This window comes from Phocoena phocoena, chromosome 14 (assembly GCF_963924675.1).
Source record: "Phocoena phocoena chromosome 14, mPhoPho1.1, whole genome shotgun sequence".
In the NCBI taxonomy this organism is placed as follows: domain Eukaryota; kingdom Metazoa; phylum Chordata; class Mammalia; order Artiodactyla; family Phocoenidae; genus Phocoena; species Phocoena phocoena.
The window spans coordinates 41,786,097-41,799,495 of NC_089232.1; the positions used below are offsets into that span (position 1 = coordinate 41,786,097).

A 13,399-nucleotide genomic window follows, 5' to 3' on the forward strand; every position below is an offset into this window, starting at 1 on the left:
ACTGAGTAATAGTTCATTGTCTGGGTGAACCACAGTTTATTCACCTACTGAAGGACATCTTGGTTGCTTCCAAATTTTGGCAGTTATGAATAAAGCTGCTGTAAACATCTATGTGCAGGATTTTCATGTGGACGTTATTTTTCAACTTTGTTGGGTGAGTACCAAGGCCTAGACTTTTTTTTAACAGCAGAGAGTAAGGGTTTTTCTTTATTTTCACAATTGAATCAATACAAAACTGAATACTGTATAACAAAAAAAAAATGTAAAACCTTAAATCTCTGTGTCTCTTCTCAATAACATGATTGCTTTTTCTTTGGGGGGAAAAAAACCAAAACAACAAAAAATACAAAACGGCAAAAGGGAAATGAGGAAACTGGCTTAATTGTAGGCATTCTAGTTAATGCACCTTTTTTCACTGTCTTGGCTGTTCTTCTGTACTTGCCCTTGGCCATTCAGGCTGCAGTGCTATGCCTAATAATATTTGTTGTGTTGGAAATCGTGTATTAAAAAGTTTGGAAGCTCCAGATGATATTTTCTTCTACAAAGGGTTTACTTTTTTCTTTGCTAGGAAAATAAAGTGGGGGCACGTTGCCATAGAGACTGAAGTGGTTCAGGGTGGGTTGTCATTTTTGCAGGGTTCTTACTGCTCCTCTCCCTCTCCCAGGCTATAACCCTCCAGAGCTTTCAAGCAAGAGCCAAGTGTGCTCATTTGGATTTCTCCCTTGGTAGATCCTAAACTCTAATCTTTGTCTTCATTAGGCTAGTTTACCTTTAGCCCATTAGAGTCTGGGTTTCATTTTGGGCAGTGCTTCATATACCTCTTGTTTACTTTGCTTTGACCGGTAACCCTCCAAGGGTTCCCACTGAGAGCTTAGGGATGTTCACTGGGACTTTTTCCCACTGGTGGGTTCTAAATTCTAATAAATTTCTCCTCAGTATTATGAGATTTCTAAATATTATCCTTTGTTTTTCATTGGCTTACTGCTTGGCTTTTTATCCTCTTATCCCTTGCAGTTTATTAAAAGTTTTGATGGAAAATTGCCAGAATATACGGCCGCAGTCTCTGACCCTACCTTTTCACCAGATTCTGGCCCTTTAAGTCTGTTATTTTTATTTCTCTATCCTCAAGAGATTGCCAGAAATGCTGTTAGGGTTTTTGTTTTGTTTTTTTGTTGTTGGTTTTTTTGGTTTGATTTTTTTGTTTTTTGTTTGCCACTTACTAGTAGCTCTCTGCCTGTGCCATTTACCCAGATCCTCCTTTTCTTGCCCTATGCCCAGAATTGCTAAATACCCTGAAGGAAAAATGGCTGAAGTGTTGGCTTACGTCTCCTCTGTTCCCCCTTCTTCAGGACCTTGGTCCTTCAAGTCCTGGTTGCTTTAGCAATTTTTTGACATCTTCAAACTTTTTATTTTCTTTTCCCTTTCATCAGGCTACTTTAGTTGTTCTCAGTGGAAGTTTTGGTCTTCAGTAAGGCACTCCATTTTAGCCAGAAATGGATGTTACATATAATTTTAAATGTACTATTATGGTGATATTGAGGACCGGTTAATGCGTATTCATGAAATTACATTTTATTTGATAAGGTATCATTCCTGAATAGGATTTGGGATGGATGAAACCTTTTTTAGAAAATTTAGCAAAACAATGGAGGGGAGAGACAGAAGACAAGTAATGAATTGAGATGTACTCTTAACAATTCTGCTGAAGTTATGAAGATTCTTGAGGCGTTGATGTTATGGACCTGATCATTCTTTGGATTTAAAGTGATAGAAAAGAGAAAAATTATTTTGACTTATTTTCTGATGCTTAAATGTTAAGATCTCAGTGTTTAGAGGATAGTTAGGAATGGAGGAAGGGTTTGGAAAGGGAAGAAGAAATGTTCTTCTAGTTTTATTTCTGTTATTTTGATATAGTCAGTTTGAGGCAGTTTTCTACGCAGATGTGACATTATTGGGAGAACTCCAGTAATGAAAATCAGTTGAAGCATTGAGTATGCAAATATCAGATTTTTGAATTGTTCATTTTTTCCCACCTATTATTTATTGAATGCCTATAATGTAAGGCAGTGAAGATACACAAGCAAGACTTAAGATTCCTCATGGAACTTATATCTAGTGGAAGAGTCAGAATTTAAGTAGATGGATCCCAGTAGTACTTAATTCTAACTCAGATAGGTACTATGGTATATACTTATAGGATTTTTTTTTTTTTTTTTTTTTTTTTTTTTTTTTGCGGTACGCGGGCCTCTCGCTGTTGTGGCCTCTCCCGTTGCGGAGCACAGGCTCCGGACGCGCAGGCTCAGGGGCCATGGCTCGCGGGCCCAGCCGCTCCGCGGCATGTGGGATCTTCCCGGACCGGGGCACGAACCCGTGCCCCCTGCATCGGCAGGCGGGCTCTCAACCACTGCACCACCAGGGAAGCCCCTACTTATAGGATTTTTGAGAGCTGTTAGCAACAAAGTTATAAGAGAAATAGTGCAAGTATATAAAATATTTTATGGAATAAATGTTTTCATAGATAAATAGGAAGTACTGACATTGCTTTGCTTTATATACATTGTTCTGATAGTGGAGAAGAGGAACAGGTCTCTAACTTAGATAATAGATGAAAGCCAAAGGTAAGGATATGAATGCCTCTACCATAGCATTCATCATAATATAAATGTTTGTCTCCTCCTTAGATTATTATATATAGGAACTTCCATTTTTAAGTTCCTGCTAGCTACTTTATAGAGTTCTTGTTTAATTCTCAGAATAAGTTTCAAGATACATATTTTCATCCCCAGCTTTGTATATGAGGTGAGTGTACATTGCCAAGGCTGGCTGCATAACAGTGCTCAGGCTTTGGCGTGAATGATGGCTCCCTGGAGTTGTGCTGTGGGGATAGCTCTGGTATGGAGCCTTTAGTAAAGTTCCCTCAGGTACTTGGACATAGTTTTTATTAGTTTTCAGCCTCAAAGTGTGACTATCGCACCACGGATAAAATTGGCCATGTGCAAAATGATAGTTTTGAAATCTGTTGCTTAGATTTATGAAAGCTCATAGTTTAACTATAGTGACTAGGATGCATGATTGAATTAGAATATACCTGCTGTTACCTAATCATTAGTTTCATAGTCTTTACAAATAAACAGTGTGTTAGCAGAAGAGAAGTTGTCTGCATGGATTGATTGTGAGAAGCCAAATAGTATGATTTTGTCCGTATTTATCCAGCACTGTCTGGCGAAGTAAGAACATCTCCTTTCAGTTTTATTTTTGTGACTTAATTCTTAAATCGGGCCTGGTATACTTGGCACACTGATAATACTGGGTTTCAGGACCCTCAGAGCTACAGATGAGACCTGAACTGTGCTGTCCCCATGCTAGAATTGTTACTTTGTGAGGTGATGCCTGAGCAGCTGTCTAGCTTCTTAATTTAAAATATCTTAAAATGACACATAGTGATTTGCATGACAAATTAAATGGATTTTCAGAATCTTCATGACTCCTAGACCAAAAAAAATCTATATTTTACTTACACTCTAAATAATAATCTTGTAGATTTGTTAGTGGAATAGTAAAATCTGATAATAAAAGAAGGATTTTTTTTAAGGTAAGGAAAACCTTGCTGTGTTTTTAAATTACATACTTGACATATCTAATCAGTTCTATAATATCAAGCTTTATAAAAAATTAAGTTAGAAAAAAGGAAATGTTTAAAATATTGAAATCTTTCCTTTTTCCTCTATATTCATATACCTTTTTTTTAATAGAAATGACATTGAGAATTAGTAGCTGATCTTAAGTTTGATTGCTATTATTGTAATTTCTATACTTGTTTCAACTTCTTTAAAAACACACTAAAAACAGCAAGTTGTCCTAAGGGTAAGATGAAGTTGTGGATGATTTTGGGTGTTATACTGGCTCAGAAAGGTGGATGATGCAAAAAAGTGTCTTGATGGGTTTCTATTAACTTCTGCTTGTGTTATGTTACAGAATGGCTCATTAAAACAGTAAGAATTAAACAGAATTCTTGGGGTTTAATAGGATTTTCTGTTTGGTATTAAGAATGTCCTGAAGTTGAAAGCTTTGTTTGCTTTATAGAATGGCTGATTTATATCCCACTTTACCTAGGATAGTCCTAACTTATGCCTTTTATCATGGCCACTTTTAGTCTCAAAAGTGTCCCAGTTCAAAAGAAATGCATAGTCACTTTATTTATAGGATATCTTATGTTTGTTTTAGTAATCACATGGTCCTAGATAATTCAGAGCTTAAATGATTCAAACAGGGGGTAGTGACCTGATGGTTTTGTCCTTCTTAATGTAGCGTATTATTTATCGCTTAGAGTGAGTAGAATTAAACTATTTGGCCTTTTAAATTTATTTTGTGAAAGAGCTGAGTTTTACTAAATTTGTTGTGCTGCTGAAAGATTGTCAACATGTATTAAATTCGATTTTTAATTAAGTCCAATATTTTTGAAATGGACTTAATTCATTGATGGCGATATCCTCTATAATTTCTCAGTGCATTTCAAAGAATTACATAACATTGGAAGAAATGGAGATACTTGTTAATACTAAATTAATTCCAGTAATGAGACAAGGGCTTTAATTCTGGCTTATCAGCTGTGTGACCTTGGGCAAGTCACATAACCTCTCAGAGCCACATACTCTTCATTTTTTAAATGCAACCAATGATGCTTAGTAATAAGGGTTGAAAAGAAGCATAAGTTATGTGACTCAAATAATTCCTTGTGTAAAGTAAATAGAAAGTTGTTGAGATACTAGTTCACCAAAAGGTCCGACTATATATGAGTTTTACAACATATAATTAGTGTTATGATTTAATTATAATCATAATGATAATTTTGTTGTATAATGCATAAGAGTATAGATGTTAAAAGTATGAATTTCATTCTAAATGACCTTTATAAATAGAGTGCTTTTACCTCATACATATATCCAAATCACTGAATGCAAATTATATGATAGTGAAGAAATTGTCCTTCTAAACATTGGTAATATGCTTAGAGTATCTAGTTAAACAGAATTTGCATTTAGTTGTTTAAAACTTAGGTGCGAATCAGTAAATATGAACCAGTCTGACAGCAGCTTGTTTATGTTCATATAATACATAGAGCATTGACACATACATAGAAAAATAAAACTTTCATATTGCTTATTAAAAAAAAAGCTTATTTGATTGGGAGGCAAAACTTAACACGAAAAGGAGCAGTATGAGAGTTTAGAGAAAGGTGAAGTTCTTTTGCGCTACGGATAATTTAGGAAGTTCTGAGAGGAAGTAGATATTGGGAAAGCTTGGGAGGAATATAGAAAGCCTTAAAAGGGTAGGAATGGGGGAGGCAACTTTGTAGTGATGGAAATGTGCTGTTCATTTTTGGACTTCAGAGTGGATCAGTTGCTCACATAAGAGGATTAATATTAGGGCCGGACTGAAAGGTCTTGACTGTTAGGCTAAGGATTCTTTATATGCAGGTGATGGGGACTCACTGAGTATTTTTGAGCAAGTGGTTGATATGATTAAAAAGATATTTAGGAAGATTAATCTAGTTAATGGAAGGCAGGATAGACTGGTGTACAGAAGACACAGGGAGGAAAAATGTTAACTAGGGAGGTTGTTTTTTGAAGTAGTTAATGCTTAAAGTTGAGAGTGGAGATGGAAACTTTGGTGCTTTATTAAAACATGAAGGTCTTCAGTCTGCCTTTTGATGTTATTAGTACATAAATGCATCTAGATATTTAATGAAAAAAACTGTATAACTTAAGCTTTTGGTCAAAGTAAGTACAGTATTTCAAGAGGTATAAAGCACATTCATTCTGTTTTTCTATACTGATAACATTCACCTATTAAGAAGAACAACAAAACCCTCTCTGAAGCTTAAGTATTAATATCCCTTTCAAATGTTTAAAAAACTTAACTCTTGGGCTTCCCTGGTGGCGCAGTGGTTGAGAATTCGCCTGCCAATGTCGGGGACACGGGTTCGAGCCCTGGTCCAGGAAGATCCCACATGCTCCGCAACAAGAGAAGCCACCGCAATGAGAAGCCCACGCCCCACAACGAAGAGTAGCCCCCGCTCACCACAGGTAGAGAAAGCCAGTGTGCAGCAACGAAGACCCAATGCAGCCAATAAATAAATAAATAAAATTTAAAAAAACCCTTAACTCTGTTTAGTGCCATTTTAGTTATTGCAAGCAGTAACTTATAAAGAAATGCAGCAAATGATAAATGCAAAGTAAAGTGCAAAAAAGAAGTATAGTGTTTTATTTCTTTAGATTTTTATGTTTTTATAATTTCTTAGTTTTGGAATATGTCTAGCTAAGTAGTAAATACCTAAACTTATAAGTTTTAAATGTGTTTATAACTTTTCAAAAATTTGAGCTTTCTAATAATGAAAGTTGCCCAAATGTATTATTTTAATAAATGAGTAGAAATTATTTATTTCATGTTGTTTAAATTGATATATCCAACTTACCAATAAAAGAGAACATTTGAAATAGCCTTTTTTTTTAAGACAAACTGATTTTAATATTACTTGTAAGAGCTTATTGCTGTTTTCTTCCCCTTTTTGCTGTTTTCTTCCCCTTTAATATCTCTTCTGTAGACCAAACATTAAGATATTCCTTTCTGTCGTGAATAGATACAAATATTGATTATCTAGTTAAGGTACCGGCTGAGCTGCTGTTAACAAAGAGAACTCCAAATCCTCAGTGTTTGAAACAAAATAGAATTTTATTCGTCTCTCATTTAACAGTTCACAGGTAGGCAGGTGGTCAAGAGTGAGTTGGTGGCTTTGTTTCACAGGGTCATCTAAGAGCCCAGGTTTCTTTTGCTTTTCAACCATCCACTGGTTGCACTGTTCAGCATAGTAGCTACTAGGCACATGTGACTATTGATACTTACATTTAAATTAACTCAAATTAAAGATTTAGTATTCATACTAGTTACATTTTAAGTCCTCTGTAGCTACATATGATGAGTGGCTACTGTTTTGGATGGTGCAGATATAGAATACCTCCATCATCGCAGAAAGTTCTGTTGGTCAGAGCTGCACTAAGAGGTTGTTATTGTTGGCATGGTCTTTGCTGGGTCATATTGGCCTAAGTTCCACTCTACAGGAAGGGAGAATGGGAGGGATTGGGGGAGGGGTAGCCATGATTTTCTTATAAATGATCCAAAAGGTGCACATATCACTTCTGCTTGCAGTACATTGGCCAAAATTTAGTGATACGCTGATACCCAAGGACAGTGGAAGGATTGCTAGCTGGTTAGAGTGTACCCAGCTAAAACGCGGTTTAGGTGGAGTGCTACAGTAGCTGGGATCCTATTACCAAAAGGAAGAAGCTGAGAATAAATACTAGAGCACATTTGCCATTCTCAGTCACATGTACTAAATGTGATAATAATCACAGTTAATTTTCTCCTTCTTCCCCAAACAAAGTAGACAGGAATCAACATGGGTAAAATGTTTAATTTTAAATGACCATGCTTAGATTAACCTGAAATTATAAATTTTTAAAAGTTTGAATTTTGTCTTAAAGCTTAACAAAATTAACCGTATGATCCTTTTGACTGCAGGGCAGTATTTTGAGCATAAGCCTGTTCTTCTCTAATGTATTATTTCTACATCTTAAACTTTGTGTGATTGCAAACAAAAGACTAGAACTTTAGTTTATTTCTGTCTTATTTTATAGATGTTCCATAATGATTTTGAACATGTTGATGCCAAACAGCAATGAGAAGTATGAAAAGTACTAGTTGGTGGTTTAGTTTTTCCTTCTCTCTCCCTATTCCTTCTTGCTCTCTCTCTCTGTATATATTCATCATGCTTCTAAACTATTTAGGGCTTATAATGAAAAGCAGCAGGCTTTTTCCATACCATATCCCATCCCTGGTCTTACACTTTGAGACAAACACTCTGAAATGTTCATGTTTACAAGTAACTTCTGTATTTCTAAAAAAATATGCCTATATTCAGCGTTGCTTGATTGATCAGAATTACATACTGATTCACTACTGTAATAAAAATGGATTTAGTTTATATACTGCCTTCTCTCTCCCTTCATCACTATTCTTTTATTCTTCTATTTGCTTTAATATTTCTTAAACTTCTTTCATGTCTGTTCAGTTAAAGATGGTATCTCTTACTCTCAAATTAGCAATTACAAAATTTAATGTTTCTTCCCTCATATCTTTCTCCTTCTCAATTTTTGTTGTCTCTGTTTTAAATTGCAATGATCAAATATATTTACATTAGTTTCTGTAACTATAATTAAGTTTGCTAGCTTTGTCTATTGCTGAATTCTAAAAATTGTAATTAGTAAGCAGTTTAACTTTTTATGACTACATAAATATTTTTCACTGAAAAGCTAATGGTAGAGCAATTACCATTTTTAACATAGCTTTATTGTTTATGATTTTGTTTAAAATTTTCTCTTCCCATTTTTGTTTCTTGTATTTTTAAAAAATTTCCTTAATTTCTTCCCGCATATAAGTAATACCCTCTGTTCTGTAGACTTTCTTTTTTTGCCAGCTGTCTCCCTCCTGGAGCCCTCTTTCTCTCTCCTCTAATCTCTTTCGTTACTCAGTGCTCTTTTGACCACTTGACATCTTTATAAAGTTTGTTGAAAATTTGCTCTGATTGATGCTATTCCTTCTTGTGCTTTTTATAACTGTGGGATTATGCATATCTTTTAAAAATTCCTTTTTTCTGTGTGTGAGTAGAGAGAGGATATAAATGCATATGCTCATCTCAACATCTTGAATCTGAAGTGTTGATGTTTTCAAAGAGTCAGATGCCCATGTATCTAACCCTAGAGTCATACTGATAAAACTTGTGATAAAGTCTCATGTTGTAAATTTTTGAGGGGAGGGGGATATGAGACATTTACAAATAAAGCTGAAAGAAAATAATGATTAACTATATAGAGTCATCGATATTTTTATGTAAATATTTCTAGAATAATTTTGTTTTCTCAGACTCTAGACTTTTTATAGATTATGATAAAAAAAATTTTCTGTTGATAAAGATTGTTCTGTTTTACTTTTTATTCTATTATTGAAGATATGTATCTTCAGATTTAGATCTGTTTTTCATTACAAATAGTGTTCCACAACTTTATTGCCCAGAACTTCTTGAAACTGACCCATTTTACCATTATATCTGGCCAGTGACTAAACAGCATATAGTGTTGTTAAAAAAATGTCTCCTAGGTTAGGAGGCTAATGTTAGTTTTGAACCCTAACAGGTTTTACCATCAGTCTGGGTGATAAGTTGTGCAATACTGTTAGGCTACTTTTTATCGTTACAAGAGAATGGTATTGTAAAAATGTCAAAAAAATATCCACATGCCCAGTTCACTAGTAAATATACTGCTAAATTTGAACCTTTTTGGCAGTAGCTTATGCTTCTCAAGGGACCATATTTTTACAGAATGATATATTTCAAAGGGTATTGGTTTCCATTGTAAAAAATTCATGCATTTAGAGCAACTTAAAGCCAAAACAATTGTGCTTGTGGTATGTGTTTAAAATATTAGTCATCTTGAATACATGCCCAGGTTAAGTGTCAGAAGCTATATATTGCACAAAAAGAAAATTTATTGTTAGGAGACCAGACTGTACCTGTGCTTATACAGCATTTTCCTTAGAGGATCAATTTGAGTATGTGAACTAATACTAGCCAGGCTTTTGTACAGTAACATTATTTATAATAAAGGAGAAGTTCATTGAGGAGAAAAACAAATAAAGGAAGCATAAAAGTCTCATATTGTATGAAACTACAGAAATGGATCAAAGAGTTTGACAGGAAGTTTAATGTGTACATAAGTAGAGTCTGACAGGAACATGCTGTGTGTGCCAAAGGTTCCAGTGATGGAAAACCGAAACATAGTGCTCACTGACCACAGCATGAGCCTTGACACACATTGTAAATAATCCAGAGATCTATGACTGCATTAAGCACTGGGCTGGTGTATTAACGGCAGTAAATCTATAGCAGCATAATGGGATAGCATACACAAATTCCTCTGATTAGTTTTTGTAATGGATTAATAGGAATATAGCAAATATTTTCATTTCAAATCCTACCATCCTCCAACCTCACCCTCCCCCCAGCCCCACCCTCTCTTTTGTGATCGTTTTTTATTCTCTTCTACTCACCAGGCTTGTGTATGTGGATACTTGCTTTAGTACCATCAAGTTAAAAGCCGAAGATGCTTCTGGTAGAGAGCATCTCATCACTGTCAAGGTGAAGGCGAAGGTATGTGCTTCGTTAAACTGTCACTGTGGCCAGGAAATACTTTGGGAAATGAACCCTGTCAATGTTTTCAATGTAAACGAGTGCTGGTTGCTTCTAAAAATATATATATGACACTTAAAATTTATTTTGGGGGACTTCCCCTGGCAGTCCAATGGTTAAGACTCTGTGCTTCCGAAGCAGGGGGTGCAGAATCGATCCCTGGTCAGGAAACTAAGATCCCACATGCTGTGCGACACGACCAAATAAAAAAATTATTTGGGAACGCCTCAAAAAATTTATTCACTAAGTTTCCCAAAGCCTAGCTATAATTTCATGTCACTGTTTTAATTCAAATTTGATCAAAATATAGACTTTACAGTAAAGAAATACTACAAATAAGGTTTGGCAGCCTCAAAGTACCATAATGTTATTTTTGTAACATCCTATGTAGAAAAGAGTTGGAAGTGTCCACTATTCCAAGTAAAGTTCTACTGAAGAAAGTCTTTTGTCTTCAACTCCTACTGTGAATTACCTTTGTTGTTCTTATTTCTGACTTCCCCCGACCCCTCAAACACAGGCACACACATATGCATACTTTCTTCTGTTGTCTTGGCTGAAATTTTTTTACTTCTCTGTTTAAAAATTTTGCAAAGGTTATACAGTTCTATTTATAGAGCCCTTACAGGCTAGTGGTCAATAACTACTCACTAATTTTATTGGCACAAAACATAGCTGTTTCGTCTTTAGTTTTTAATTATAGATTGTGAATTTTGAGAAATAAGTGGAATAAGCAAGTTCAGGTTATTAATCATTTACTTAGTAATCACTGGGGAAACATTAGACTTTGAGAAAACCAGGTCATCTGACTTTTTTTAATTGTCCCTAGGAGTCATCAATCAACTCTTTTTCATGAGATTGTAGTGATGAAAAGATCAGTTGTGTTTGTCCTTTTTAAAAATGTGCCTGGCATTTAAGCTTTTCATGAGAGAAAATTAATATATAAAGCTAAAATTAATATATAAAGCTGTACTGGGTGACACAGAAAAGTTGGTATCTTATAGTGCCTCTATATCAGACAAATTGAGAAATGACTCATTCTCTTTCTTACACACAGAATGTTTATGTATAATTTCGAGATTTATATGTGATAAGTTTTGAGAAAAAATTAGTGGGATAGAAATCTTTGTAGAATAAGTTACATGAATATTTTTATTAAATGAAAAAGTTTTTATTTTCTTTTTTAATTTTTAAAGGTGTGTTTTTTTAAGATCAAGGAGAAATCTGCCTTTATCCTTCCAGAGTCATATACTGCCAGTGGCAAGGGTTCTGTCATTTTCTTCAAAGTTTTATTTGTTTATATTTTGTACATTGATAAAAGTGGGTTTGCAGCTATGAAGACCAAAATGAAAAATTTAAAATACATCCTGTCCCGATTCTTTTTCTTTAAAGCCTCATTTTTGCAATCTTTTCTACTAAGAGATAATGATTTAAGTCTACATTGCCTATCACTACACCTACAAGATTTTATTATTAATCCTGATGAATGACATTATTGGTAGTATTGAGAGGGAGGATGTGTAGCCACTAGTATGGTCCATTCTGTCTGCTTTTTCTTATAACTTTTCAAGGTAGATAAGGTGACACTTTTAATATTTCTCTAGAGGATATTTTCAGGTGTCAGTTTTTGCAGCATCGATAGCTGTGAGCACTATTATGGATGCCCTGGCAAGAGAGAAGAGAAAGCTTTATTTGAGTTAGTAAGAAAAAAATTTGCGTTTTAAAAAAAAAAGAAAAAAAAGACAGGCTGAAAGTAAATGAATCTTGTGTTGGTATGATTTATTAGAGTCTTTATTTGTCCGTTTAGTTTGGTTTTCATAGAGACTAAAGTTGTCTTTTAGATGTGGTCATTTCTTTCTTAGGAATATTTGGGATTGCCAGTTAAAAACAGTGAAAGCTAAAACTTACGTGTTAAGAGTACATAATGCAAAATCTTAATCCAAACTGAATTTTAAAGGGTCAGGCTCTTTTTTGACAAACCTTACAACACGCTTATTTTTGTAAATACACAAACCTCTATTTCTTTTATCTGATATTTTTTGATACGTAGTAAAGAAATGCATTTGTTTTGATTCTTGAATACATACTCTCCCAATTCTGCCACTCTACCTCACTGTCTCCAAAAACCCACAAAGAAAACAATACTAATTTTGTCTAGACATCCCCCCTTAAAAGTAAGTATATAAATCAAAAAGAAATACAATGAGAAACAGTTGAATTTTGTCATTTTTATAGGTGTATTTTTATGCAGTATTTACAGTTCATCCTAAACTATGAGATGAAATTTTTGTCTTTCCTTTAAAAAAGAAGTAGCCTAGGGCTTCCTTAGCTTTGGCCAAGATCAGAACTACTTGAAAAACGAATCACAGATATGTTTCAGAGGCTGGGCACCCTGTCTCTGATGGCCGTTTTTGTAATCTGCCACAATTTGTATGTATTCTTTTGCTGGGGGGGTCCAGTCACAGTTCGGGTTGGGTTAAATGTTTCCATAGAAAAGTATACTATAGAGTCTAAAAAATATTGTTTGTGACAAAAATATATACTTAATATTATATAATAATTATTTTCTCTTACAGTTATTGATTTGACTGAATTGTTTCAACTGAGACTTGAAAAACTATATTAATGAAAAATTATAAATTACTCTATTTTTCAATTAGTTTCTTTAGGTGGAGCTTTTGTTGTTCTTGTCACCTGGATTTCTAAAGTGAAGCTTTTGGCAGTTAGTCTCTAGTGGCTTTGTATATACCTATAACTTACTGTTGAAAAATAATCTGAATTTTGACAGTTATTTTACAATATTCAGTTATCAATGTTGTAGTTAGTACTACAATACAAACAACTCCAGAAATGAGTATCTAGGATGCTACTGCATAATTCATGTTAAATCATCCAGAAGTGTATAAATTTGTGCTTTTTAGGTTCAATACAGTTATGTAGCATTTATTATATTATATAAACAGAATTGATCTTGGAAGTGAATATAATTAACACAATATATATACATTTAACTCATAATAGACAGTAAAGCCACAAACATATGGATCAGTCTCATTTATTATATACATATTTGTATGTTTGCGTAATTACACCTAAAATATA

General features: G+C 34.2%; 1 protein-coding gene across 1 annotated transcript in view; it reads left to right on the plus strand.

The window, feature by feature from the left end:
- FANCL (FA complementation group L) overlaps nucleotides 1-13,399 on the plus strand; it is a 78,111-nt gene that overhangs the window by 22,093 nt on the left and 42,619 nt on the right. Inside the window, exon 6 of the mRNA XM_065890618.1 lies at nucleotides 10,165-10,261. Within this exon, the coding sequence (XP_065746690.1) occupies nucleotides 10,165-10,261 (97 nt within the window). The remainder of the gene's footprint in view (nucleotides 1-10,164; nucleotides 10,262-13,399) is intronic.